Below are 27,854 nucleotides of genomic sequence, written 5' to 3'. Positions count from 1 at the left end.
CTCTAAACTGATCAAGGAGTATGAGGATGCCAAGTTCAAGGAGTGGGTTGACGCTTCCTCCTTGTTCGTTGATAATGTCATGAAGAAAAATATATTGCAAGTTAAATTTAAATCGGGAGTCGGTTAGTTCATTTTGAATACAATCCCTTTACGTATTTGTAGTCTAAATTAATAAAAATAAATCCTTTTTACAAGCTGCTTATATTGAAGATGGTGAGTGTATTTTTCATCTATTGATTAATAACGATCTAAGACGTATAATTTATTGTAAAATATGGAGGTAAATTATAAAAAGATAATGGTAAATTATAAAACGATAACTGTAAATCTATATATGCTAATGTGAACTTCTTATCTCCAGATATAGCTCAACCAAAGAAAGGTGCAGGCATCCGGGGCAAGAAGAAACCCTCACGTACTTCTCTGGCCGCCGTCGATGTGGTCAACAAGGAGATTGCAGACAAACGACGTAGAGATAAAGCTCGTAAGTAAAGATTATTAGGATTTAATTTAAAACCATTTCAAACTTAGGACTTTTAGGTTTCCTTCATACTGTTTTGCCAAAAAAGTATAACAAAACTGTTTTAAAAATGTTTTATAGTGATGTTAATGCGCATTCCCGGTCAGCACTACGAGAATGTGCGTTCACCGAGTTCCATGTCGCTGCTGGCAAAGGAAGGACTGGTAATTATGAAAGCAACTTATTACTCCTACTTTTACACAATTATCGAAGTCGAAATTGCAAATAAAACTGAACTATTTTTCCTCATAATTCAAAGTTTTTTGGTACCAAAAAGTTTCATATTCCGTTTACAGACGGATGTAACATGGCGTGATCTCACTGTACATAAACTGATGCAAGAATACGATTTGGAGTTTCACACAAATTTCGATAAAAAGATATTCATGATTCTCAAAGAGGCTGAACTTATGGAACAATTAGGTAAATATCATCAAACATATGTTGATTTAGTACATACACTGCGTAATTCGAAACACTTCAAGTAAAAACGGTTATCCCTCTCACTCTCACTTTAAAGAAACAGAGACAACAATACATTGACACTGTCATTCAAAGTTTATTAACTTCACCCCAATAACGTAGTTGTTAATTTTACAAGCTGCGACTTTTTCCGTGCAAAATTCAAAAAAAGTCTCCATTAGTAGCCTATGTGTTCTTCCAGATAATGTTCTACATCTATTCTAAAATTCACCAAGATCCGTTAAGCGGTTCTGGTGATACCGTCTAACAAACATCCATCTATCCATCCATCCATTAATCTGAACATTCACATTTATAATATTTGTAAGATAAGATGAGTGAGATTACGACTATTCATCAGGGTTCAATCTCCCTTCAAACATTCGTGATGTGGCGATGCAAAAGAGCCGACTCTACTATGAGTTAGAATCGCTAGAGATAGTGATAGGTCGATACAATGTGAACGCGAGCTCACTCAGCCCCTCGGAGACGCACCTCATGAAGCGTCACCTGCTCGACATGGAGCGACACATCCTGCCCGGACTCACCAGGATCACATGGAACGCACTAGGAATAAAGGATTACATCACTGATATCACTAAAGGTATCTAAGAGCCTCACTCAGTCGCTAATTGATCACTAAGGAAGGCCCTTGCAAAGGCCCCTACAAATGATTTGTTAAACTAACTCAATACTGAATACTGTAGTATATATTGCTCCAATCCAGTCACACTCCCGCAGTCGGAGTCATTAAATGGTTACTTAGCAGTACCACAGTGTAGATTTCTAATATAAATCTAACCAAGATAAGGGACTCAACTTATAAATCAATCAACGGCTTAGTTAATTAATATTTTAACCACAGAATTCCAAATACAATGTACAGGGTTTTTGTAACCGACCGGTTTCTATATTGTCAGATCTCACCACGTAAAACGTGGTTAATTATTGCCGACCTATAATTTTTAGGGCAAAATTCCTTGCAAGCAGTGTACCAACAATTGAAAATGGTGGAAAAAGAGATCCTAGTATTGATAGATCAATTAGAACTCTTCGATTTATTTCCGCTATTGAAGCCTGAGAACTATGTGTGTCCAGACACCGGGCAACCAGATTCAACGTGGCTTTATCCTTGCAAGGTACAGTTTCACGTTTACCTATTTGAAGTTAAGTTGGCTTATATTTGATTACCAAAACTTTAAAGTTTTGGTAATCAAATTGTATGGCTCAAAATAATCGAAGGACCAATAACAATCTTGTGTAACTTTTTTAATAATTTTATATGGATTTCTTTATTATTTGTAAGGAGTAAAATTGAATCGAACGATAATAATAATCCTTAGGTAGGCTATGGCGAAGGAAAGTGTAATCGATTTATAGTGCATTATATTATATTTACGACAAATGGTATCTTTTATTTAGACATTTTTCGTGGAAGTAGCAAATGAGCGTAACAACCGCGTGACAATGCTTTCCCGGCTCTATGAACGCATTGGACCCATACTGATGAAGCTGGAGTATCTCATCCTGGGCACCAGCGCCGGCCGCTCTGAAGTCATGGCATCATACTACTTGCACTGGGAACAGAAGATATTCAAATCACTCATTAAGTAAGTAAACTAAATATTAGCTGGAAGCAATATTCCATTTAAGTCGCAAATTATGATTCATTCACTCAATCATTCGTTGAATAATTTATATACTTTAACTTTCAATTATTCAGTGTATTGCTACTGTTCAGATTAACTCTGGAAAACATGGAGCAGTTCCAGCAGTGCCTCAGCGAGCGTAAGGCGCTGTTCCAGGTCGACGCGGTGCTGGTGCCCCCCGACATCACCATGCGTCCCACTGCCGCCGAAGTCTGTAACATACTAGGATACGATATCAAACACTTTCTCAACAGGTTGGCAACTTTCTGAGAAGTTACCTTGTCAAAGTAGAAGCAATATAGATTATCTTTATTCCTAATTTCTTCATGAGGCTTTTTAATCGAAAATTTAATAAAATTATAATGTCATTGTCCACAAAAAAACATAATTCGATGCAGCATTTTAGAAAATAGTAAGTTTATTTCAGATTAACGGCATTCCCGCGTTGGATGCGCAACACGTGCCTGCCGTGCCCGCCGCAGCGCATCGCGGAGGCGACAGGCAACGAATACTACGTGTTCTCATTCTTCGAGGACGTGTTACGCGTCGCATCCATCAACGACATCACGCTGCTGCTGCAGGACACCATGTACCGCCTCACCCAAGACATACACGCTTATATACAGAAGTTAGTTACTACTACATGTCGTTTTGCAGTGCTGACTTACCTTGGGTTTCTGAGATGAAAATCCTGGGTTAAAACATCAGTTTAACTTTGATTTGATTTAGGTAATCGATGTAGGTCTTAAGATATATGTATTATATATCTAAAGAGTATGTGGTATATATAATAAGTAATAAGTTGAGGGGCAAATACGAATATGAGCTTATATTGACATTTCACAGATGGCATAAATATCAACACCTCTGGGCGTTTGACAAACATTTATCCTGTGAGAAATACACGCAAAAGACCGACCAGATACATAAATACGATGAGAAATTCTTCTTCTTCGAGGATGTAATCGCAGATCTAGATGAGCACGTCAAGTTTGTGGATGTAGGCGCGATCCGTGTCAATCTGCGCCCCATCATCAAACAGATACAGAACCACGCACAGGACTGGAAGAATATACTAGGACAATGTCTCGCATCTAAGACCAGGATGAGTATGTACGATCTCAAGAATCAAATTGAGGTAACGTATTACTTTTATAAATGTATGGAACGTTATAGGTTTTGAACTGCCTACATTTCTCGAAAATTCTCCTGTAATGTAAAATTATAATTGTTGCTTTTTTTAAATCTCTAAATAGACTTATGACTCAGCCTCATATGTCACAAGTTAAATAAAAATCAATCGTAATACTGTGATAATATTTTCAGTCTCTCCGTATGACCATGAATATGAACATAAAAGGCTTAGAAGACTTCAAGCTAGTGATGGCGACCATCACGCACGTCCAGGCAATGACCATCACCGCGGAGGTGAAGTACAGAGGCATGCAGGAGATATTCCACATGCTGAGGCAGCACGGCATCGAGGTTGGTTACAGTTCCCCACCGTTGAAACTCTGGTATAGAGTTTTCCAAATATTGTAGCGGCTCGGAACATTGCACGAGTAGCGGGGCGTAGCGGGATAGGGGCGTGGGCTCTGCGCATTGCGTAATTCAAGGTCAAACGCTAGATTTTTGAAGAATGCTATACAATAAAACGCTGTCATACCTTTCAAAATGTATTTTTAATGCAACATATTATAGCAATATCTTTTTATTGACTTAAGAGTTTGTATGTGTTTTTTATTTATTAATTTAAGAAATTAAGGAGAGAGGCAAATTTTAAATTCCAGTATCAATCTTACAGGTGGCCGATGATGATCTCCTTTTTGCTAAAAATCTGGAATCATCTTGGGGTTCATTGTACCAGTCATCCTTGTTCCGCGGAAACACTCTCGAGCAGACCAAGGAAAAGTTCTCAAAGTTGAACGTCGCAGAGATATCGAAGTTCCTCAAAGAGCTCGATGACTTTGTTGAAAAGTTTGACAGCGAAGGACCCGGGACTATAGGTGAAGATATGGACAGAGGTCTTTTACTGATGGAGGTAAGTCTTTTATTGTTGATACATTCAATGTTACCAAAGTTTTGAGTCGCAACATTATATAACAGTGAGTTTTCACTGCCAAAATACGTGGACACGTGAGACAATATGTTTATATACCGGTGTGAGATCTTATAGCAATGTAAATATACGGTGATGTTAAATGGCATAATTTGTTAAACAGGAATACACGAAGTATTTCGAAGAGCTAGAATCTCGCAAAAGAAATCTCCAAGCTGCCGAACAACTTTTCGACAATCCTCTGGCCGATTTCTCGAACTTTAATCGCGCCAAATCTGATTTCCATGCTATGGAGTTGATTTACAAGATATACAAAGCACAGAAGTATGCGCGTGAGATCTGGGCCAAGACTCTGTGGGTCAATCTTAACCCACAAGCACTTGTCGATGGTATAGAGCAATTCTTTAAAGAATATCGGTAAGATATTTTGAGTAACCATACTTTAAATTTACGAAAATACAAAGAGGTGAGCAAGGTCAACCTATTACATATATCCAATGTAACCAATTATTTTTAATGTTTCAAATAGCAAACTACCAAAAGCAACTCGTTCTACCCCCGTGGGTTTGATGCTAGATCTTAAAATGAAGCAATTTAAAGGTGTAGTTCCACTGATGGTGTCGTTAAAGAACGAAGCGATGCGAGAACGTCATTGGAAAGAACTGATGCACAAAACAGGTGATTATTTAGTCAAAATATTAATATCAGTAGTAAAATAAATAATAATATATACAGAATATCAATAAATTATGTCAAAGAAATTATTTATTAAACTTGTAAATCTAGGTCAGGACTTCGACATGTCGCCGGATCGTTTCACTCTAGAAAATATGTTCGCTATGGAATTGCACAAATACCAGGACGTGGCCGAGGAGATCGTCAACCATGCTATAAAGGTTACTTATTAATTTTGTTTCATTACATACGAGTTTGTTACAAGTTTTTGTTTTTATTTTAAGCTAAAACTCTAATAGAGATATGGTAATTTCTCTATTAGAGTTTTAGCTCCACTTCAAAGTTATGAAACTTATTCTAGGAAAGATTTTAAATTATATATAACTCTAGGAGCTGGCTATCGAACGCGGTGTAAAGGAGGTGCAGGACACGTGGGCCAACATAATGTTCACAGTGTCGCGGCACTCTGCGCGCGGCGAGGACCGCGGCTACACGCTCAACCCTTGTGACGAGATCGTTGTCAAGCTGGACGATGACGCCATGACGCTGCAGGGCATGGCCGCCTCGCAGTCAGTACACATTACACAGCGAACAAGAAATCGCTACCACAAAATTAATTTCTAGGATATTTGTATCTTACTTATGGAGAGTAATGAACTAGCGCAAAGTCTTAGTGGCGATATTTATATAAACATTTAATAACAAGTTTTCCTGCAAGCTCTTTAGATCCGTTTATTGAGCTTTATAATTTTTGTAATTAGCGGTCTGTAACATTTTTCTGTAATAAACAGCTAAAAATGCAAGAGCGAAAGTACACAACCTACCAAACATCGTTAAAATTACTGATTCTTTTACAGATTTATAGGTCCGTTCCTAACAGTGGTACAGACTTGGGAGCGTCGCTTATCGCTGATATCAGAGATAATAGAGGAATGGCTGGCGACGCAGCGCAAGTGGCTCTACCTGGAGGGCATCTTCGTGGGCGGTGACATCCGCACACAGCTTCCCGAGGAGGCCAAGAAGTTTGATGACATCGATAGAGCTTTTAGAAAGGTAGATTGGCTAACCGTTGGTTCCCTATCATATTCGACAAAACAGAGATGACAATAATTGTAACTGCTGCATTCGGGGACGTTAAGTAACACTTTAGTATAATCTTGTATAACAGACTTGGTCTCTCTTAGTGACTACGGTGGCAAAGAGTTCGTTCCGTTATGATCTTTGGTCGCCTAAACAGGTTTTTCGATTTTAAGAATGAGGTGTCATTTAATTTTCGTTCTTTTCTAAAGTATCTTAAGCGTTACAGATTATGCTGGATACCGCAAAACGCTTAAACGTCGTTGACTGCTGCATGATAAGCGGCAGATTAGAAGAGTTTGTCAATTTGGGACTAGGCCTGCAGAAGTAAGATTATGAGATGAATCCCTAAATAGTTTATATATTTTTTCTAAATTAAAGATGAATGTTACATTTTCTTTACAGATGTCAGAAATCCTTGAACGATTACTTAGATTCCAAAAGACGCATATTTCCAAGATTCTTCTTTATATCTACTGATGAGCTACTTTCGATCCTCGGCAGCAGTGAATGTAGCTGTGTTCAGGAGCATATGATCAAGGTTAATTCATGTTATCAGTTTAGCTACGCGTTTCCATTAACAAATTTGACTCATGTAATAAAGCAGCAATCTGTAGAAAAACATGTCGTCCCTTTTCTTCTGCTTGAAAAAACTAAGTTAAAATAATTTTGTAGGGGCGTTTAATAATGGAAACTCTCTGTTTTCAGATGTTCGACAACATTCGCGCTTTGGACTTGTACGTTGATCACAGCAATCGACCAGTCGCCGCCAAAATGATATCAGCCGAAGGCGAGGTAATATGTTTATATTTTTCTATACGTTATAGTTACAAATGCACTTTAGTTCTGCAAAAAAAGGAATTACGACAAGATGTGAAGAAGAAATCTTTAATCATTTAACTAGTAAATTAATTTAGGTACTTGTATATAAGCTACTTAGAGACATGAGTTGTCCGCTTGCTCGTTTACCAACATGTATGTAAAACCTTCAATACTATAATTTGTATTAGATAATGGACTTCCGCAACATTGTGTACACGGAGGGCCGAGTTGAGGACTGGATGAATCTGGTCCTCAACGAGATGCGAAGGACCAACAAATTCATCACCAAAAAGGCTATATTTTACTACGGGAAAAACTGGAACGTACCCAGGTTTGTTATAAAAATACATAAAAAAGAGAAGAAATAAAATATCTCACTTCTGTAGCTTTATCTCTTTGATAATACTTAACAATTGCATCAAACTAATTCATTTACAGTTGACCAAATCTGTCCTTGTTTATTTTACGAGACATAAGCCTCTATGATGACCTGGCCTTGCTTGACGTCGTCTGACGTCAGATATCATGTAACGCGATGTTAAACTTCAATTTCTGCAGAACGGAATGGATAATGGAGTATCAAGGCATGGTGTGCCTGGCGGCTAACGGCGTGTGGTGGACGGCGGAGACTGAGGAGACCTTCTATCGCATCCGCAAAGGCAACAAACGCGCCATGAAGGAGCACCTCTCTCAACAGAACCAACAATTGGACGGACTAGTCGTTAAAGTCAGACAAGGTATTATTCGTTTCAAATATCTAGGCGGCTCAAGGTCATCAGCGCGCTATGAACTGCCCCCGCATCCCGCTACGCCCACTACACCTAACATTGTCTTCTGAGCACCGACTCGCGCGAAGTTAAGAGCTGCCGAGATAACTTAAATCATTTATTATTGACTGAGATTTAGTATATGTTGTCACCTTTAAACAGATTTGTCGTCCAACGATCGTCTGAAGTTCCGTACGATCACGACAATCGACGTGCACGCTCGGGACATCATCGAGGGCTTCGTGCGGGACAACGTGACGGAGGCGGCCGCCTTCCAGTGGGAGAGCCAGCTCAGATTCTACTGGCTCAAACGAGACGACAACCTCTGGATACGACAGTGCACCGGTTACACGCCTTCTTTTCCCACTTTGTTAACTTAAGTTTAGTTATAAGTGATTTGTAATACATTTTTTTGTGTAATTTATAGGTTTGTTCGAGTACGGATATGAATATATGGGTTTGAACGGTCGTCTGGTTATAACGCCTCTGACCGATCGAATTTACCTCACCATTACACAAGCTCTCACCATGCAGCTGGGCGGCGCACCAGCAGGTATTGTACACACAAACATTAAAGAATGAAGGAAACTAAAAAAAGTTACACGTAAACTTTTCGTTACATATTGTTTGTAAACTAGATGGCGTTGTTTTTCTTGTCTTATGCAATTTTTTGATATTTCATAACTGACCTGTAAAATAAATTGGCATTTTATGTTACTGAGGAAACACTTGTCATATACTAAGGGCCCGCGGGTACCGGTAAGACGGAGACGACTAAAGACCTGGCAAAAGCGCTGGGTTTGCTGTGCGTGGTGACCAACTGCGGCGAGGGCATGGACTTCCGTGCAGTGGGGCAGATCCTGGCCGGCCTCTGTCAGTGCGGTGCCTGGGGCTGCTTCGACGAGTTCAACAGGATCGATATATCCGTGCTCTCCGTTATATCCACACAACTGCAGTGTATACGAAGTGCTTTACTTATGAAGTTAAAAAGATTTACGGTGAGTGTGTACAAATTATTATAAATTTCTACAACTTATCTCTAGTGTATTTTTTTTTAATTTGGTCTCATTTCTAGTTCGAGGGTCAAGAGATAGCGATGGACAGCAAAGTGGGTATCTTCATAACGATGAACCCGGGGTACGCGGGCCGCACCGAGCTGCCGGAGTCTGTGAAGGCGCTGTTCCGGCCCGTTGTCTGCATCCTGCCCGACCTTGAGATGATCTGCCAGATATCGCTCTTCTCGGACGGATTTCTTACAGCCAAGGTACATTTTAAACCGCAACCGCGAATATTAGCTTCAAAATAATTAAATACGTTTACTTTTCGTTTGGTTTTGTAATACGTTCTATCATTAATCTAAATATAATAAATTGTTTTCAGGTCTTGGCCAAAAAGATGACAGTACTTTACAAGGTGGCGAGGGAGCAGCTGTCGAAGCAGTCGCACTACGACTGGGGTCTGCGCGCGCTGACCGCCGTGCTGCGCATGGCCGGCAAGCTGCGCCGCGACTCGCCCGGACTTAGCGAGATCATGGTACTCATGAGAGCCCTCAGGTATTGTCACAAAACTGGCCTCTTCTTAATTTTCAAATGACTTTCTTCTTTATAACGTTGATAAGTGATCATTCCGTTTCCCCTCTCACCCCTTTAATTAAAGGAGTTGTTTAATGTAACAGGGATATGAACCACCCGAAGTTCGTGTTTGAGGATGTGCCGCTGTTCCTGGGTCTGATCAAGGACTTGTTCCCGGGGCTGGAGTGTCCGCGCGTCGGTTACCCGGACTTTAACGCCGCCGTGACTGTGGTGCTCGAACGCGGCGGATACATTGTCATGCCGCATCAGGTAATCTGAGCATATAACATTATTATACCATGATTATGTAAAATGTTTGAGAATCTCATGTAATTATTAATTTCTTTATGACTCGAAGGATCACCTTTAGTTATGCCGTCTATTCGATTGCATATTGATGATTGATATTATTATGGACCGGTGTAAGGTGGATAAAGTGGTGCAGCTGTATGAGACGATGATGACTCGGCACTGCTCCATGCTGGTGGGGCCGACAGGCGGCGGCAAGACCGTCATCCTGGACACTCTCGTCAAGGCACAGACAGACCTCGGCACGCCCACAAAGCTCACCGTACTCAATCCTAAGGTCACTTGAAGTATTATTTATACTTACGTAAAATATAAAGGCATAGAATAGTAGTTATTTCCCATTTTCCGATTTGAACTATTGTGAATATGGATTTATATTGAATATGTTTGCGACAGGCTTGTTCAGTGATTGAGCTCTACGGTATACTTGATCCAGTGACCAGAGACTGGACAGATGGTCTATATTCGAAAATATTTCGCGAAATGAACAGGTGAGTGTTTCATTCAAATCATTATCAGAAAGCGAAAATGAAAATATGGTACCTTTCCAACCAATATCACGTAAGATTTCATAATAAATAGTGCAACAGAATATTTAAAAGGAATTTAACATACATTTTTTTATTATATCGTTCTTATTTTTTATATTTTCATTCAATCGGGGGCGTAGCTCAGATGGTAGAGCGCTCGCTTAGCATGCGAGAGGTACCGGGATCGATACCCGGCGCCTCCAAATCTTTCTTTTTGTTAGTTTTCAATGAAAGAAAATATCGTTATTTTTTTTTAAACATCAAATGAAATTTACTGAAAATGAATAATATACAACCATTTTTATCTTAAAATATTTTCACTAATAATAATACGATATAGATGAGATTTTCTGTTCTCCCAAAGGTCTATAGAATAACTAATAAGTGGTCACACCAATACGCGATGTATTGGAATTTATTGGTGTATGTAGGCCTGCAGAAAAAGACGAGCGTCGATACTCGTTGTTCGACGGTGACGTGGACGCGCTGTGGATAGAGAACATGAACTCAGTAATGGACGACAACCGGCTGCTGACGCTGGCCAATGGCGAGCGCATCCGTCTCGCGCCGTACTGCTCGCTACTCTTCGAAGTCGGCGACCTCAACTACGCCTCGCCCGCCACCGTCTCCCGCGCCGGCATGGTCTTCGTAGACCCCAAGAACTTAGGATATGTGCCCTACTGGGAGAGGTTACAGCTTGCTTAGTCACTGAAATAATTAATGTTGAAAATTTTGCTCAAAAGACTAATGAAAGATTCGATGTTAACAAAAGGTTGCAGACTATGTTCTATATCTGTGCTAAATTTCTTCGAGATCCGTTGAGCTATTGTGGAGATACCTTGTAACAAAACATCTATCCATCCATGCATACATTCTAACTTTCACATTTATAATATTAGTAAGATTAAATAATCCTTCAATTTACAAGATTTGCTCCGACCAGGTTAAGACCTGTTTATGTTATGACCAACATAAGTGTTGATCTACCTCTATATGACATTGTTTATGATGTGTGTTAGGTGGCTGCGCGGGCGCAGCAATGACGAGGAGCGCGAGCAGCTGTCAGGTCTGTTCGAGCACTACGTGCCGGGCGCCATCAACTACATCGTGTTCGGCCTCTTCGGCCTGCAACAGCAGACACCGCTCGCCACCATTGTGCCCCAGACTCCGCTGAATCTGGTAACAATACCCAAAAGGGGAAGACACAAAGCTACATTTTGATCCGTACAATACGTATCCGGTTTTCCGAAAGACATAAGGAACATTTACACATTGCGATCCATCCGACGACTAGAGTTTAATCTGTATATCATTTGCCATTGTCACAAGGTGGTACAGCTGTGTTACATGATCAGCGGACTTCTACCCAACACTGAGGTTAATGAAGAGATCGACAGGACCGTTGTCGAATGCGTCTTCATGGTGGTATGTATATGATCTTATATTCACTTTTACAATTAAATATGTACATTTAAAATACTTTATGAATCCCTCAACTTTGAACTCAGAATAGGGTTGATAGATTAGATTAATCATAATTTGTTTTTCTAATAAAAAAAATAACTTTGGAGGCGCCGGGTATCGATCCCGGTACCTCTCGCATGCTAAGCGAGCGCTCTACCATCTGAGCTACGCCCCCTGTGTGAAAGTATCCTTATAAATGAACAACATAGTGCAACCGGCTCCTTATTGTGAAATACAAAATATAAAAAGAAGTTTGGAGGCGCCGGGTATCGATCCCGGTACCTCTCGCATGCTAAGCGAGCGCTCTACCATCTGAGCTACGCCCCCATATGAGACCTGATTCGAAAAAGCAATATTTTGAGAATGAGAAACGATTAAATAAAGTATTTTCATTGTTCCAAACATATATTATACAAAAACGTATATTCCTCCCTCTCACACTCTGAAATAACTAGGAGATAACAATATGTTTTTGTACAGATATTTATACAGTGGAAACTGACGATTACATTCTCTTTGGTTCAAATGTCTTGCGTAAAATCAGTGCGTGCTCAAACTGGGGCATTGCTGAGTTGACATTCATCGCGCAGCACGCCTCAGGCGCTACCGCACTGTTACACATACTTTCATTGAACTTGCTCGAAACTGGTTTACCCAACTGAGTTTACACAATAATCACGTGTTAAAAACATTTCTATAATGTATAACTAGTAATATTGCATCGTCTTTTTTTTATATATCATAAGGTGGCCAACGAGCGAGCGGTCACCTGAAAAACGCTGAAATAGCGAAGTGACCGTTGCCCATAAACATACACAATTGCATATGCGTGGCCTACTTTTAATCGACAAAAATATTTTCCCTTTGCATGCATCCTCTCATCCGGAAAGTCCACTTCCACTTCCCATCCTTTCCTTATTAAAAATGGTTGGAAGAGAAAGAGGACTAAATTAGGCCTCCGGGACGCACACTCATTACACGAAACACGGAATTGCTTCCACGCCTGTTTTCTGTGTGGTCGTAGTATTTCACCGGGCGAGCAGGGCCAATTCGTGCGAAGATGTTAAAGCGGACTCTATCACTATTGAACTACCACTGTTGCTTTTAACAGTGGGTTTCCAGTGCCGAAACCCATATCAAAAACATAGTCATTTGTTGTTGAGTAAAAGAATGCAAAGTAGGGTATAAACAGAAAAAATCCATTTCATTATTTTTCTAATTTTTCCCCTTTCAATGTTATCCCTAAAATGATTTGGTTTTTAAATTAATTCTAGTTTCTCCTCTCCTAGTTTGCCTGCTTCTCTAACGTAGTTTCCATGAAACTTGTTCCTTTTTTGTTTTTCCATATTATAAATGTATAGTGTGTTTAAATGACTCAATTAGTGGGTACAGACATTGGTTATTAACCTCGACATTAAGGTAACTGAAGTGAAAGTATCACTTATTTAATTTTGTACGCGTAAGAACTTGTAATTGTAGTTATTTTGTATAGGGGGCGTAGCTCAGATGGTAGAGCGCTCGCTTAGCATGCGAGAGGTACCGGGATCGATACCCGGCGCCTCCAAACTTCTTTTTATATTTTGTATTTCACAATAAGGAGCCGGTTCCACTATGTTGTTAATTTATGACGATACTTTCGCACAGGGGGCGTAGCTCAGATGGTAGAGCGCTCGCTTAGCATGCGAGAGGTACCGGTATCGATACCCGGCGCCTCCAAACTTCTTTTTATATTTTGTATTTCACAATAAGGTTCCGGTTCCACTATGTTGTTAATTTATGACGATACTTTCGCACAGGGGGCGTAGCTCAGATGGTAGAGCGCTCGCTTAGCATTCGAGAGGTACCGGGATCGATACCCGGCGCCTCCAAACTTCTTTTTATATTTTGTATTTCACAATAAGGTTCCGGTTCCACTATGTTGTTAATTTATGACGATACTTTCGCACAGGGGGCGTAGCTCAGATGGTAGAGCGCTCGCTTAGCATGCGAGAGGTACCGGGATCGATACCCGGCGCCTCCAAGTTTTTTATAAGTTTTTTTTTCGACAGTCTTAGATATGTTCTTATGATAATATTTTCCACAGTCAATGTACAACAGTTTGGGTGCGTGTATAGTGGACAATGGGAGGTTCGATTTCGATGGTTACGTCAAAAAGGCCTGTCCGATGATGTTAGTCGAAGACAGTCCCGAGAAGAAGGCCACAACAAGTACGGTTATTTATGAAAATAAATTAACATGAGCTACACACTGTATTGAAAGATTACTAAATGCAATAATTATACGGCTTTATGCGATAAAACCAATAAAAGTAGAAATTGAATATTTAAAAAAAACATAAGTTGAATATATATTGTTTGAACAGAACACTTCCCGATGGGTTTCCCGTCACTATATGATTACTGCTTGGAGTTGTCGACGAAAACTTGGGAGGCGTGGGAGTGGCTGGTCCCCGAATATGTGCACGACCGAGAGATGAAGTTTCCCAACATCCTGGTGCCTACCGTGGACACCTTGCGACTTACTTGGCTAATTAAGATCATGGAGAGCGTAAGTATAACATTGCAAATATTCATATTGTTTTGTCTTTAAAAAAAACATAATTATTTGGACTGGCTTTTGACCTATATCCGGCAGAAGTTACGTTTTTGAATATAGATTTAAAAACAAAGGAACTAATTTTACACAGATTAAATTGGAATAAAATATGACATTAGGTTGTTGCAGTTTATTTCAAAGTTTCATGCGGAAATATTTATTTGTTTACTTAGAATTCTGATGTGTTAGGAAAGGTCTAGCCTGATTTATGGGAGTATGATTGCCTTGCAGGTGGAACGTCCAGTTCTATTAGTGGGCGAAACTGGCACGTCTAAAACAGCTATTATCAGCAACTATCTGCATGGCCTGCCCGCAGATAAATACGTGAGTATATATTATACTACAATCTACATGCTGTCGATTGTAATCTAAATTATTTATTACCTTTATTAAATAACATTGTATCAGACGTTTTAAGATATATAAAAGGATTTTATGTATTTTAATATGTTGGTTGAATCTTTACTTTAGAGAACGTAGTTATACGACGTAATATCTTGTATTTGAAATTTAACAATTGAAAGTCGACGTCAAAATGACGTTTTTGATCGAAGAATAGTATTTTTTCTTAGACTTTAACACAGGGGGCGTAGCTCAGATGGTAGAGCGCTCGCTTAGCATGCGAGAGGTACCGGGATCGATACCCGGCGCCTCCAAACCTTTCTTTTTTCATGCTGCAAAACAAATCAAAGACTTTTTGTAGTTGAAAAAAATATGAATTCAAAATTATTCGAAAAATAAATCTTGAAAAATGACTCTGTGCGATTTCTTAGATTGTACAACAAATGAATTTCTCATCGCGCACATCTTCAATGGACGTGCAACGGAATTTGGAATCGGTAGTAGAGAAACGTACAAAGGACACATTTGGCCCACCTGTGGGCAAAAAGATGCTGGTCTTTATAGACGACATGAATATGCCTATTGTAAGTTGTAATATAATATTAAAAACTTGTCAAATCTTATCCAATGAAAACTTAGTACTTAGACTTTTATTGATACACTAGCTGTTGCCCGCGGTTCCGTCCGCGCGGAATTAAAAATAAACGTAATAAGTAACCTATGTGTTCTTCCAGACTATGTTCTACATCTTTGCCAAATTTCATCAAGATACGTTGAGCCGTTCTGGAGATACCTTCAAACAAACATCCATCCATCCATCTGAATTTTCGCATTTATAATATTAGTAAGATTTAAGACGAACCTAAGCCCTTTTTACATAAAATAATAATGAATTGCTTGTCAAAAAAGTTTTATTGTGATATTGAAGCATGTTATAAATATTACGTATTTTCCATTGACATCTATTAAGGAGGTAAGTAGTCGGCTTGTAATTTATATTAGCACCATTCCTTAGGTGGACACATATGGCACGCAGCAACCTATAGCACTGCTGAAGTTGTTGTTCGAGAGGAAAGGCTTCTATGACCGCGGTAAGGACCTCAACTGGAAGAACCTCAAGGACATCGGCTTCCTTGCCTCCATGGGCAAGGCTGGCGGCGGCAGGAACGACGTTAGTATTCATATTGGAATTCCACTGCCTACACAAAAATATAAATTTAAAAAAATCATCTCTAATATTGCTTTTTAATTTTTTTTTAAAACGTATGTGTTTTTTTTTTCTTTCGTAGGTGGATCCGCGTTTCATCTCGATGTTCTCAGTATACAACCTGCAGTTCCCGTCGGAAACTACGCTACAGCACATCTACGTGTCAATCCTCTCCGGACACTTCGAGATCTTCGCTGACGAGATCCGAGATATTATCGATAAGATAGTGCAGATGACATTGGATTTATATAAGGTTGCTATTAATTTAGTACTGTGTATGTTGCTACTAAGACTGTGGTAACAAACAAAAGCTTGTTCGATTGGCTGTTTCGTCGAAGACTTTCTATTCTTTAAGGTTTATTACTGTAGGCTGTAACGAAATAAGTTTATATGTAATGTTTATATAGGGGGCGTAGCTCAGATGGTAGAGCGCTCGCTTAGCATGCGAGAGGTACCGGGATCGATACCCGGCGCCTCCAAAAGATTATTTTTTATTGTTTATATAAAGCTAAATTATTATTATAATGGACATTTTATGGATATTTGAATTAAATAATATCATTTTAAATGTAAGTATATTTTTTAATTTGTATGTATGTTCTATCAGGTAACTTAGTAAAGGATTAGATAAAGTTAGAAATTTCGAGTATGTAAGCGCTTTATATTGAGTACCAACCCTCCTAGACATGGTTGAGTAAGGCCCAATCCTCCTTACTAAGGAGAAGCCCTTCGGTGCGGACATATATGAACTGACGGTGAAATGCAGTCGGCTCGATGCTATTGTGTCGTTGTAGATAATAATAGTGGAGCTACCGCCGACGCCAGCCAAGTTCCACTACATCTTCAACCTGCGCGACCTGTCCCGCATCGCGGCCGGGCTCTGTCTCACGCGACCGCCGCTGTTCACCGAGCCGCGCGCCATACTGCGCTGCTGGCGCAATGAGTTCACACGCGTAATCTGCGACCGTCTCATCAGCACAGAGGTAACAACTGCCATCCGCTACACCAACTGTCATCTACTGCAAACCTCATAGCCATGTCGTCGAAGATAGCCTCCATCCATCGATAAACGCCGCTCTGAACTTCGCAAAATACAATTTCATGCCATACACAATCACCAGTATCAACTAGAATTTCTCATTGGTATCTACCAACAGGTAAAAAATGTAATTTCCGTATTTTAGAATCAGCAATGGTTACTAAGGGCCTTGACCTCTGACCCTTACCCAGTCAGAATTTTGTTGTCATTCAAAGTTTTAAAAGTAAAACTAGAAAATCAACAGGAAAATGAGCTGATGCGGTCGCATGTTCAAGAGCATATCGTGAAGTACTTCCCCGAGGCGGAACCCGTTGTGCTAGAGGAGATCGTGGTGCCCGAGGAGGAGGAGCGACATCCCGAAGAAGAGGAGGAAGAGGGTAACATAACCAATTCGCAGATTTTTGTTCAATAACAATTTTTTTTACCACTCCAGGTTTACGACAATAGTCAAATGCTGAAATTCAAACCCACGACCGCTAGATCGGTAATCTTAACTTCTAGGCTAGTATTGGCGTTCTTTCTTTTTGTTTAATACAAAAGAAATCTTTTTGCAGAATTATTGACAGAAAAACCTGCTAAGTCCGATGCGGTGCCAGAGGAGACTGAGGCTATGGAGGAAGAGCAGGAGGAACAGGAGCACATGTTAACGGTACCGGAACAACTATGTTGTCGAATAAAATTTATTAAAGAAAACGCTTACATACGCATACAATATAACTTAGATTTACTTAACATTTAGCTGTTTTCATTGCTTAAGTTGAAAAATGTGAGTCATACGGTTTTTAAACTTAGCAATAGCAGAGAATTGGTCACTTAATAAATTAATAATATATAAAATGCAAGTTGGAAGAGTACGTGCTGCGCGACCCACTGCTCTTCGGCGACTATCGCAACGCGCTGGATGAAGAGGAGATTCGCTACTATGAGGATCTGCTCGACTACGAGGCCGTCTACTTCTTATTCCAAGAGGTACGGCAACTTATAGGATAAAGCGAGAGAGTGAGGTGTGTGTGTGAGTATGAGAGAGAGAGAGACAAAGATATGGCTTCACTATGTAATATTGTTATACAGGGTGTTTAAAAGTTGATATTTGCCGGTACATTGTGTTTATTGGTGTGCGATGTAGATACTGGACGAGTACAGCGAGCGCGTGGGCAAGATGTCTGTGGTTCTGTTCGAGGACTGTCTGGAGCACCTGACGCGCACTCACCGCGTACTGCGCATGGAGCGCGGACATGTCATGCTGGTCGGAGTCGGCGGGTCCGGCAAGAAGTCCATCTGCCGGCTAGCAGCGTTTGCAGCAGGTACACCTCTCTCTGCCCCTACTTGACCCCAAATCTTCAACCTTAAATCGCTTCATAGTATACTCAACACATGTCAAATGACGCTCCCTGACCGGGAACAAAATTTTAAAAATTAAGATGATATTTTTGTTCATTTCTTTGTATATCTGTGCAGGTTGTGAAGTCTTCGAGATCGTGATAACTCGCAGCTACAATGAAAACACTTTTAAGGACGACATGAAACGTCTCTACAACCAGCTCGGCGTGGACGGCAAGCCGACTGTCTTCCTCTTCACAGCGGCACAAGTATAATAACTTTTGTCATTTAGAGTTTTACAGAAAAAAATATTTAACAGTAAATGACCACAGTCATAGTGATTTGGTATTTAAATGCATGTCATAAAACTCTTATAGATATTGGAGGAGGGTTTCCTGGAGTTCATCAACAACATTCTGATGATCGGCATGATTCCCGCACTGTTCGGCGATGATGAGAAGGACGCAATCATCAACGCGCTGCGCAACGAGAGCAACGACGCTGGCTATGGAGTTGGCAAGTCAGTACACACTTCAGGTCTTCTTCAAACTTGCCTGTGTCATACATATTGAAGTTATAATACTTACTGCAGCACCCAGAGCTAATGATTTATAAAAGGAATTAAGCAGTTAGTTTTTAGATTTGTCATACTTTTTATATTCATCAGTTTATAATTTAGTTTGTGTTGGTAGGGATGCGGTGTGGAACTACTTCTGTAGCAAGTGCCTGCAGAACCTGCACGTTGTACTTTCGATGTCACCCAGCGGTGATGTGCTACGTAACCGGTGCCGCAGCTTCCCCGGCCTTGTCAACAACACTACCATTGACTGGCAGTTCCCCTGGCCCAAACAGGCCCTCCTCGCCGTCGCTAATGTCTTCCTAGCTGATGTAAGTTCAAAATTTTGTTCATTAATAAAATTGTCTAATTAAATATTTTTATTTATTTTAAATTTTTAGATGACTCATCCTGTATCAATCAACTAGACATTAGCCTAGCCTACCTAAATTCTTCTGAATTGTACTTTTTTCTCCCCGTCAGCGCTTAACAAATTTATTTCCGTATGCTTTGTAGCGTACTCTTGTTCGCATCGGGGAAAGATTAATATAGGGTTAGTATTGAAATTTAAATACGTTACATACAGGTTCAAAAGATCCCGGACGAGTTCCGTAGTATCATAGTGGAGCACGTGGTGCACGTGCACCTCTCTGTGGCTGTGTACTCTGCGGAGTTCCTCGCCCGTCTGCGCAGGAACAACTACGTCACGCCCAAGCACTACATGGACTTCCTCACCAGCTACATCGCGCTGCTCGGAGAGAAGGACGCCTTCATTGTCGCACAGGTTACTTTACTTTATAAATAGTATAAGTTGCTGTATCTTGATTGGTTGGTTCCCAAATATTTTTTTTTAATCTATGTATCATTTAAAGTTAAAGACTGCAATGGTTTCTTGATTTATGCAGTGCGAGCGTTTAAAAGGCGGGTTATTGAAGATAGAGGAAGCCAATATCCAATTAGAAGACCTGAATGCCAAACTAGCTGTACAGAAAGTCATCGTCGCTGAGCAGACACACGAGTGTGAGATTCTGCTCAAGGAAATATCGACTGGTGAGTCTTTTGCTCATTTTGTGTTCTTTGTTGATTCAATGATGTTTCTCAATGGATTGCCTTGGAATGATTGGATGAATTTGCCTTCCAATATTATTAGACTTTAGTGAACACAATTGATGCAGAAATTAGCAAGTTGTTTAACGTATCGCAGCGACGGAGGCAGCGGTGGGCAAGCAGCAGGTGGCAGCGGAGAAGAGTGCGGAGATCTCGCAACAGAGCGAAGTAATCGCGGAGGAGAAGGCGGAGGCGGAGGAGGCACTGTCGGCGGCGCTACCCGCGCTAGAGGCCGCGCGTCTCGCCCTCTCTGACCTCGACAAAAACGACATCACTGAAATCCGCTCCTTCGCCACTCCGCCGGAGGCCGTGCAGGTGCTTAATTTTTCTTAGCTAATACATTAGTTTCTTTTTTAGAGAGCTAATTTTCAAGTAGTCAAATATTAATAAATTAATTTGTGGCCATGATCAGGTGGTGTGCGAATGTGTCGTTATCATCCGGGGCATAAAAGACGTGAGCTGGAAGGGCGCCAAGGGCATGATGGCGGATCCCAACTTTCTGCGCAACCTGCAGGAGATGAACTGCGATCTGATTACACAGGCGCAAGTGAAGGCCGTCAAGGCGCACATGAAAAAGAGCAAAAAGCTTGACACCATGCAGCAGATCAGTAAAGCTGGGTGAGCTGTTAATTTTATCTACTCTCTCCGTACTGGCAGCTTTAAGAAACAATTTTAATTAAAATAATGTAATATTGTGCAGGTATGGTCTTTTGAAGTTTGTTATAGCCGTTCTGGGTTACTGTGCAGTCTACAAGGAAGTGAAACCCAAAAAGGACAAAGTGGAAGCTCTCGAAAAGGAATACACAGAGGCCGTAAATTATTTAGCCTCATTGAACAGAGAGATCGACCGCCTTCAAAGGACTTTGGACGGTCTAAACCAGAGATATGAGACGGCAATGTTGAGAAGGCAGGAGTTGCAAGAGGAGACCGATATAATGATGAGGCGGTTGGTGGCGGCCGATAAGCTGATGTCGGGTTTATCCAGTGAACAGAAGCGCTGGACGGAAGACTTGCAGGCGCTGCACGTGGAACAATCCAGATTGATCGGTAACTGTTTGCTAGCGGCGTCATTCCTGAGTTACGCCGGGCCGTTTTCTTTCTCCTTCCGACAAACAATGATCTACGAGGACTGGCTCGGGGATGTCAAGGAACGAGGCATACCTCTCACGGAGCCCTTCACTATTGAGAAGAATTTAACCAATGAAGTGGAGATTAGCGGGTACGGTCGTTTTCCTTAGTTTTAGTTTTTTATATCGTCTCTTCCTGATGTAGACAGACAACGTTGTGATTGTTTATAGTTGGAATTCGGAGGGATTGCCTCCGGACGAACTGTCAGTGCAAAACGGCATACTAACGACGCGCGCGTCACGCTTTCCGCTGTGTATCGACCCGCAAACACAAGCACTCACTTGGATCAAAAGAAAAGAAGCTAAGAACAATCTTAAGGTAGATTTCTGTAAAAATAACGAGTTTCCACATTTAATGACAAATTAAAAAAAATCTCTTTTAACGTAAGAAATTAAATGTAAAAAAACGTATAAAAGGAATAAGATGTATTTTCAGGTTCTCTCGTTTAACGACCCACAATTCGTGAGGCACTTGGAGATGGCAATTAAATACGGAATACCAGTTTTGTTCCAAGATGTTAATGAATACATAGATCCAGTAGTCGATAATGTTCTTGAGAAAAATATTAAAGGTAAATAAAAAATGTTAAAGGAGTAAGTGTGAAATGATATAAACAGAATTATTTTTATAATTTCATACGTTTATGATATTGCCAGTGGAGGGCGGCCGTACATTCGTGCTACTGGGCAGCTCAGAGGTGGACTACGACCCCAATTTCCGGCTGTACTTGACCACAAAGCTCGCCAACCCGCAGTTCAACCCCGCCGCATACGCCAAGGCGGTCGTCATCAACTACACCGTCACTGTGCAGGTAAATATATTATATATAAATTCGTATTCTATTCTCTTCAATGAAATCTTCAACACGCTCGTGAATGGTCCTGATGCTGTGAACTCTTTTGTATATCTATCCCTTACTCTTCCTACTTAAATTGTTTTGGTGTAAGTTTAGCAATAACTATTAACTTCAAGTTGTTGTCAGCGTTGTTTCTTGCTACGGACTTTTGAGGCCCAATGGATTCATAAATTGATTTTTGCAACCATCTGTCGGCTGTCATTTTGGAAGACGACTGATAAATTTTCATCTTATCCCTTCCTTCCAGGGCTTAGAAGACCAACTCCTCAGTGTGGTAGTACGCGCAGAGAGATCAGATTTAGAGGAACAGCGTGAAAGTCTAATCATGGAGACGAGTGCGAACAAGAGTCTTCTGTCAGGTCTGGAGGACTCTCTTCTGAGAGAGTTGGCCACGTCTACTGGCAACATGCTGGATAATGTAGAACTAGTCGATACCCTGGAGAATACCAAGGCCAAGGCTGCAGAGGTAAATCTGATTCTAGCAAAAAAAGGCGTAATTTGGCATAAATTTATACAAAGTATGATACTTTCGTTGTAGGTAATGGAGAAATTGGAACTGGCAGAAATAACTACAAAAGATATAGAGAAACTTCGGGACGGATACAGACCTGTGGCGAAGCGAGGCTCCATTCTATTCTTCGTTTTATCAGACATGGCAGTTGTCAACTCTATGTACCAGTATTCACTTTCCTCATACCTTGACGTAAGTTTATTTTAACATTAATAGTTTTTTTTTAAGAAACTATCGGATAGTTATTTTAAAATATTTTCAGGTGTTTTCATTTTCGCTAAGAAAAGCCATGCCCAATGTGATACTCGCGAAACGTTTGAAGAATATTATCGACATGCTCACCAAAAACGTGTATGACTACGGCTGCACTGGTTTGTACTCTGAAACTATATTGTGCCTTTTTACTTTTTATTTCCTAAAGCGCCTGCACAAATGTAATATCAAAATAATTCAGGTATATTTGAACGCCATAAGCTGCTGTATTCTTTTCAAATGAACATAAAACTGGAGCAAAATGAGGGCAACGTGAGTCAGACTCAACTTGACTTCTTCATCAAGGGCAACGTCGCGCTGGAGAAAGCAGCCACCGCCTGCCCAGCCACCTGGATACCGACACAGGTCACTACTACATACATATGTATTTCAGTTCATTCAATTGAAAAAACGAAAGGTTTTTTATTTGCTTAAACTTAAAATTTTGTAGGGATGGCAAGACATAATGAAACTAAGCACGGACTTCTCCGAAGTGTTCGCAATGCTGCCGGACCATATTCGCACCAAGCTTGAAGATTGGCGAGAGGTACATTATTATAAATTAAACTTCAAAAAGTCAACGTACATTTATCCTAAAAAATATTTAAACTACCCGCAGTGGTTCGACAGCGACACGCCAGAGACGAACGAGATCCCTAATGGTTATCGCGATCGTCTGAAGCCGTTTGAACTGCTGATGCTGCTGCGCTGCTTCCGCGTCGACCGCATCTACCTCGCGCTCACCGACTACATCACCGCCACCCTCGGCGAGGAGTACATCACACCACCTGTCATCAGGTGCGCCAACACATCACCAATACTGACAATATTATCCTAAGAAAGCAAAACTTTAGAAACTATTAGTCGTATGATTGCACTCGGCTCGATCAAATCTGATAGAAAAATTGTCAATTATCCCGTATCTCCGTATTTTGCGTGACGTAAACACGGGTTATTTACTCTATCCATCTGACACTAAAGAACAAACAGGTTGAAATAAAAGTTGATTTAAAAATACTAATATAATCATGTTATTGTGACAGTCTCGACATGATATTCGAGCAGACGACTCCGTTCACGCCAGTGGTGTTCATTCTGAGCCCCGGCTCCGACCCCACGGCAGACCTCATGAAGCTGGCCGACCGCTGCGGCTTCGGCGGCGGAAAATTCAAGTATCTCTCGCTCGGACAGGGGCAGGAGGGCGTGAGTCAAATTCTATTTTAATACGTACATATCGATATGTCATAGTAATTTGTTAACGTGTGTATTTTTATAATTGTGTTACAGGCAGCACTAGCTCTTTTGGAGGGCGCGATATCTCACGGGCAATGGCTGATCCTGCAGAACTGTCACCTGCTAGTGTCGTTCCTACGCGAGCTGGAGAAGCAGCTGGAGCTGCTGACCAAGCCGCACCCTGAGTACCGGCTCTGGCTCACCACAGACCCCACACCCACCTTTCCCATTGGCATACTGCAGAGGTCACTCAAAGGTAATCTGATGAACTATTTACACTGACAATACTTTGTTTTAGTTAGGTCTCGTTAAGTTCAGTCTGGTACATGAATTCAAGGAAATACTTATAATATTTTGTTGACTATCAGTGGTGACAGAGCCCCCTAACGGCTTGAAGTTGAACCTCCGCAACACGTACTTCAAGATGCGACCTCACGCGCTGGAAGAGTGCGCGCATCCACAGTTCAAGAAGCTCGTCTATGTGCTAGCGTTCTTCCACGCTGTAGTACAAGTAATGCATCTGCAATAATTTTATATTTTTTTTTTATTTCAGAACATAAAACAATCATAAAATCGAGACGTTATATTCAAATGAAATGAAACTTTATTGAAATAAAGATTTTATGGTATTATGTCTAGGAGCGTCGCAAATACGACAAAATCGGTTGGAACATATCATACGACTTCAGCGAGTCTGACTTCGTGGTCTGCATGCAGATCCTGCAGTGCTACCTCGACCGCACCACCGGCGCTGTGCCCTGGGCCACGCTCAAATACCTCTTCGGAGAGGTAACCTACGATAATCCACCTTCAATTAATTTAACGTGACTTTAGTCGATACAAATACCTTCATACACAGAATATACAAATACAATATCTACTACAGTCAAAAACTACGTATGTAGTAGGATACCCTAACCTTAGGTTGATTTTTTTTTTATTAAAATATTAACAGATTTTAATAAATTTACTAATATTTCTTGTACTAAGCCCTATCTATGCTTGTGCTAGGACATGGTTTACAAGAATAGTCGAATGGCAGGATTCAAACCCCGACCTCGTGATCGGAAATCCGTACCCTTAACCATTTGGCTATTCGCGCTTCTAAAAATATGTTAATATATATATTTTTTAATTGCGCTTACTATATAATTGACACTAAACACAGTTAAAAACTTCAGTTAGTAAGAATTATGGTAAATAGAAGTTTGTGTATTCCTCTCGGTATCATGTGTACTTCGCAGGTGATGTACGGGGGTCGCGTGATAGACGACTTCGACCGTCGCGTGGTGGGCACTTACATGGACGAGTACTTGGGCGAGTTCCTCTTCGACAAGTTCCAGCCCTTCCACTTCTACCACGACGATGTTTTCGATTACTACATACCGCCAGACGGCGAGCGCGAGGAGTATATCGGTCAGTTCATGTGTTAGACAGAGATAGTCGTGAAGTTGCTTCACTTCAATATATGTTACACAAACACTTTTCTTCACACACTCACACTTTCATAAAGCAACAATGAGCGTTGTCGTTTAGTTGCTATGTTTTTAATACAGGAGTTTAAAAAAAAACTAAATGTGACAAAATATAGCATTACTTTGTTTTTTGACATTTAAAGAGGGTATAATTTGGGGCAGATTTGTTTGCTTGTTTCGAATAAACTGTAACAAGTATAGATAACTGATTTAACGTGAGTTTCTGAGACCAAAACTTATTGTTTGTTACGAGTTTGTTTTACTTCTTAATCAGAGTTCGTGGATTCCCTACCACTGGCGAATACGCCGGAGGTGTTTGGGCTGCATCCCAATGCGGAGATCGGGTACTTCAGCCAGGCCGTGCGCGATATGTGGTCACATCTCATCGAGTTGCAGCCGCAGACCAGTCAGTATATGTTATAACGTACACCTGGATTTGAAAACTACATTTTGTTAATAAAAAAAACATATATGGAATCACATTAACACAACTTTTTGACACTTGAAGAATACGAATGCAAATTGCAAAACACTTTTTTCTTGAAAATCTAAGCATTGCCACTAAATAACTAAATAATTTAATTGAACAATTGTACATTCTTCATTCTTGTAAGCCAGTCATTTCCGTGCTGTTTTTTATATATTTCATATTTTCTTTTTGTGCTGCCAGTCACAAAGCCAGATTGTAAGTATTTAAATTTATAGACGTACCGATTTTATCGTGAAATACCAAAACTTAATTATTAAATCATTTTCATGCTGCAAGTGAAAAGTGAAGGTAATAATTATAATTTATACTAACACTTTATATTTATGGAGATCATTTTGACAGACCTAATTTATGTCGTCATAACAGTGCAGCTCTCTTTCTCTCTCTCTTACTGTTATGGTACTGTGTGCGTGGTGCAGGCGAGGGCGGGGGCGCAATGAGCCGCGAAGACTTCATCGACTCTATAGCAGTAGACGTGCTGGCCAAGCTGCCGGTGCAGTACGAGGTGTGGCGCGTGCGAAAACAGTTCGAGATGAACATCACGCCCGCCGTCGTCGTGCTGCTGCAGGAGCTTGAGAGGTTGCCTCTTGTGACCCTATCCTTCTATTTATTTGTACAGTCGAGGAAATATATTTCCTAGCCATTTCGGTTAAATATATTATAATTTGATGCAACCAACAATATTCGCTGCAATACCATCGGAAACTTGTCAAAACAACATACATGCGTGTTAAATTACAGCTCTTATAGGGACAGTTTTCTGACGATTGATATTATGTGGGAAACAATTCATTAACAGACCAGAGTTGGTGTCTCGGTGTCTTTAGTTGTTAACTAGCGGAATGTAATCATGTTTGTCAGGTTCAACCGTCTGATCAACAAGATGCACAGCACTTTGTCGCTGCTGCGCAAGGCTCTGGCGGGGGAGATCGGGATGGACGCAGTGCTAGACAACGTCGCCTCCAGTCTGTTCAACGGGCAGCTGCCGCACGTGTGGCGCGCGCTCGCCCCCGCCACCTGCAAGGGCCTCGGCGGCTGGATGGACCACTTCATGGAGCGCACCAAGCAGTACACTGATTGGGTCAGTATCTCCTCCCCCCACACACATGAAAACACAAACAAACAAAGGCAAACCTTACCCCTTGCCTCCTTTACAATAAACAAACGATTCCAGCAGCTTTTAAAACAACGTTATCGAAACAGAAATATGCAAAACGACTTATGATGTCAACATTTAGGACACCATTTTTTAAGCTCATATTTGATAAAAGGAACGGCGAATCAGTCATATGAACAACTTTATTTAGTGTTAAGCAAATGTGTGGCTATACAGGCGACGATGGAGGAGCCGATAGTGATGTGGCTGTCGGGTCTGCACGTGCCGGAGTCGTACCTGATCGCGCACGTGCAGACGACGTGCCGCGCGCGCGTGTGGCCGCTCGACCGCTCCACGCAGTACACGCGCGTCACCAAGTACACCGCCGTGCCTGACATCGAACAGCGACCCGACTCCGTTAGTTAGATGCAAAACATTTTAATAAAACTCTCTCATTACGATATATATCATAATCCACAACTGCTTATTGTAAGACCATTGGTTTTTGATACCCAAATCTCCGTTTAAAACATATTTGTATCTCTGTTGTAAGCAAGATAATGACAAGCCACGATGTTTTACCACGGTTACTATTTTAACCGACAGAGGTCCATAGTTAAGAATTCAATATATGTAGCTATACATAGGCATAATATAGAAAAATTGTTTTATTTTCATTGAAGAATTGCGTTGAACTATTTTTATAAAAGTTGTATATAACATGGTAAAATTATATTAATAA

The 27,854-nt window shown here is 40.7% G+C and overlaps 1 protein-coding gene and 9 non-coding genes across 10 annotated transcripts in view; 8 read left to right on the top strand and 2 right to left on the bottom strand.

Moving 5' to 3' along the window:
* The window catches only part of Dhc98D (Dynein heavy chain at 89D), a 36,282-nt gene that overhangs the window by 7,066 nt on the left and 1,362 nt on the right, over positions 1-27,854 (top strand). Inside the window, 70 exon segments of the mRNA XM_013307053.1 lie at positions 1-122; positions 362-484; positions 602-684; positions 817-943; positions 1,344-1,586; positions 1,952-2,121; positions 2,405-2,592; positions 2,724-2,885; positions 3,059-3,259; positions 3,478-3,769; positions 3,958-4,116; positions 4,436-4,672; positions 4,854-5,107; positions 5,220-5,368; positions 5,477-5,586; positions 5,756-5,934; positions 6,223-6,418; positions 6,672-6,769; positions 6,848-6,983; positions 7,151-7,237; positions 7,453-7,595; positions 7,823-8,001; positions 8,194-8,376; positions 8,459-8,584; positions 8,776-9,029; positions 9,107-9,295; positions 9,412-9,584; positions 9,707-9,872; positions 10,030-10,188; positions 10,308-10,402; positions 10,873-11,130; positions 11,461-11,620; positions 11,771-11,866; positions 13,989-14,112; positions 14,268-14,452; positions 14,732-14,824; positions 15,274-15,426; positions 15,858-16,013; positions 16,132-16,302; positions 16,844-17,032; positions 17,333-17,465; positions 17,643-17,737; positions 17,932-18,057; positions 18,215-18,392; positions 18,547-18,677; positions 18,786-18,928; positions 19,101-19,296; positions 19,551-19,748; positions 19,870-20,014; positions 20,169-20,386; positions 20,484-20,689; positions 20,772-21,290; positions 21,370-21,517; positions 21,635-21,770; positions 21,856-22,010; positions 22,303-22,521; positions 22,594-22,758; positions 22,829-22,937; positions 23,021-23,184; positions 23,270-23,365; positions 23,438-23,616; positions 23,862-24,021; positions 24,106-24,307; positions 24,420-24,562; positions 24,691-24,840; positions 25,296-25,467; positions 25,801-25,932; positions 26,436-26,595; positions 26,878-27,097; positions 27,350-27,529. The exon segment at positions 1-122 is cut by the window's left edge and continues 15 nt beyond it. Coding sequence (XP_013162507.1) covers positions 1-122; positions 362-484; positions 602-684; positions 817-943; positions 1,344-1,586; positions 1,952-2,121; positions 2,405-2,592; positions 2,724-2,885; positions 3,059-3,259; positions 3,478-3,769; positions 3,958-4,116; positions 4,436-4,672; positions 4,854-5,107; positions 5,220-5,368; positions 5,477-5,586; positions 5,756-5,934; positions 6,223-6,418; positions 6,672-6,769; positions 6,848-6,983; positions 7,151-7,237; positions 7,453-7,595; positions 7,823-8,001; positions 8,194-8,376; positions 8,459-8,584; positions 8,776-9,029; positions 9,107-9,295; positions 9,412-9,584; positions 9,707-9,872; positions 10,030-10,188; positions 10,308-10,402; positions 10,873-11,130; positions 11,461-11,620; positions 11,771-11,866; positions 13,989-14,112; positions 14,268-14,452; positions 14,732-14,824; positions 15,274-15,426; positions 15,858-16,013; positions 16,132-16,302; positions 16,844-17,032; positions 17,333-17,465; positions 17,643-17,737; positions 17,932-18,057; positions 18,215-18,392; positions 18,547-18,677; positions 18,786-18,928; positions 19,101-19,296; positions 19,551-19,748; positions 19,870-20,014; positions 20,169-20,386; positions 20,484-20,689; positions 20,772-21,290; positions 21,370-21,517; positions 21,635-21,770; positions 21,856-22,010; positions 22,303-22,521; positions 22,594-22,758; positions 22,829-22,937; positions 23,021-23,184; positions 23,270-23,365; positions 23,438-23,616; positions 23,862-24,021; positions 24,106-24,307; positions 24,420-24,562; positions 24,691-24,840; positions 25,296-25,467; positions 25,801-25,932; positions 26,436-26,595; positions 26,878-27,097; positions 27,350-27,529 — 11,746 coding nt within the window.
* TRNAA-AGC (transfer RNA alanine (anticodon AGC)) lies at positions 10,572-10,644 on the top strand. The gene has a single exon. It is a non-coding gene; the product is annotated as a tRNA-Ala (tRNA).
* Positions 12,008-12,080, bottom strand: TRNAA-AGC (transfer RNA alanine (anticodon AGC)). The gene has a single exon. It is a non-coding gene; the product is annotated as a tRNA-Ala (tRNA).
* Positions 12,160-12,232, bottom strand: TRNAA-AGC (transfer RNA alanine (anticodon AGC)). The gene has a single exon. It is a non-coding gene; the product is annotated as a tRNA-Ala (tRNA).
* On the top strand, positions 13,397-13,469 carry TRNAA-AGC (transfer RNA alanine (anticodon AGC)). Its single transcript has one exon. It is a non-coding gene; the product is annotated as a tRNA-Ala (tRNA).
* Positions 13,549-13,621, top strand: TRNAA-AGC (transfer RNA alanine (anticodon AGC)). Its single transcript has one exon. It is a non-coding gene; the product is annotated as a tRNA-Ala (tRNA).
* TRNAA-AGC (transfer RNA alanine (anticodon AGC)) lies at positions 13,701-13,773 on the top strand. The gene has a single exon. It is a non-coding gene; the product is annotated as a tRNA-Ala (tRNA).
* Positions 13,853-13,925, top strand: TRNAA-AGC (transfer RNA alanine (anticodon AGC)). Its single transcript has one exon. It is a non-coding gene; the product is annotated as a tRNA-Ala (tRNA).
* TRNAA-AGC (transfer RNA alanine (anticodon AGC)) lies at positions 15,084-15,156 on the top strand. The gene has a single exon. It is a non-coding gene; the product is annotated as a tRNA-Ala (tRNA).
* On the top strand, positions 16,456-16,528 carry TRNAA-AGC (transfer RNA alanine (anticodon AGC)). Its single transcript has one exon. It is a non-coding gene; the product is annotated as a tRNA-Ala (tRNA).

This window comes from Papilio xuthus, unplaced genomic scaffold, assembly GCF_000836235.2.
Source record: "Papilio xuthus unplaced genomic scaffold, Pxut_1.1 DF828142.1, whole genome shotgun sequence".
In the NCBI taxonomy this organism is placed as follows: Eukaryota; Metazoa; Arthropoda; class Insecta; order Lepidoptera; family Papilionidae; genus Papilio; species Papilio xuthus.
This window is presented reverse-complemented; position numbering and strand designations above follow the sequence as displayed.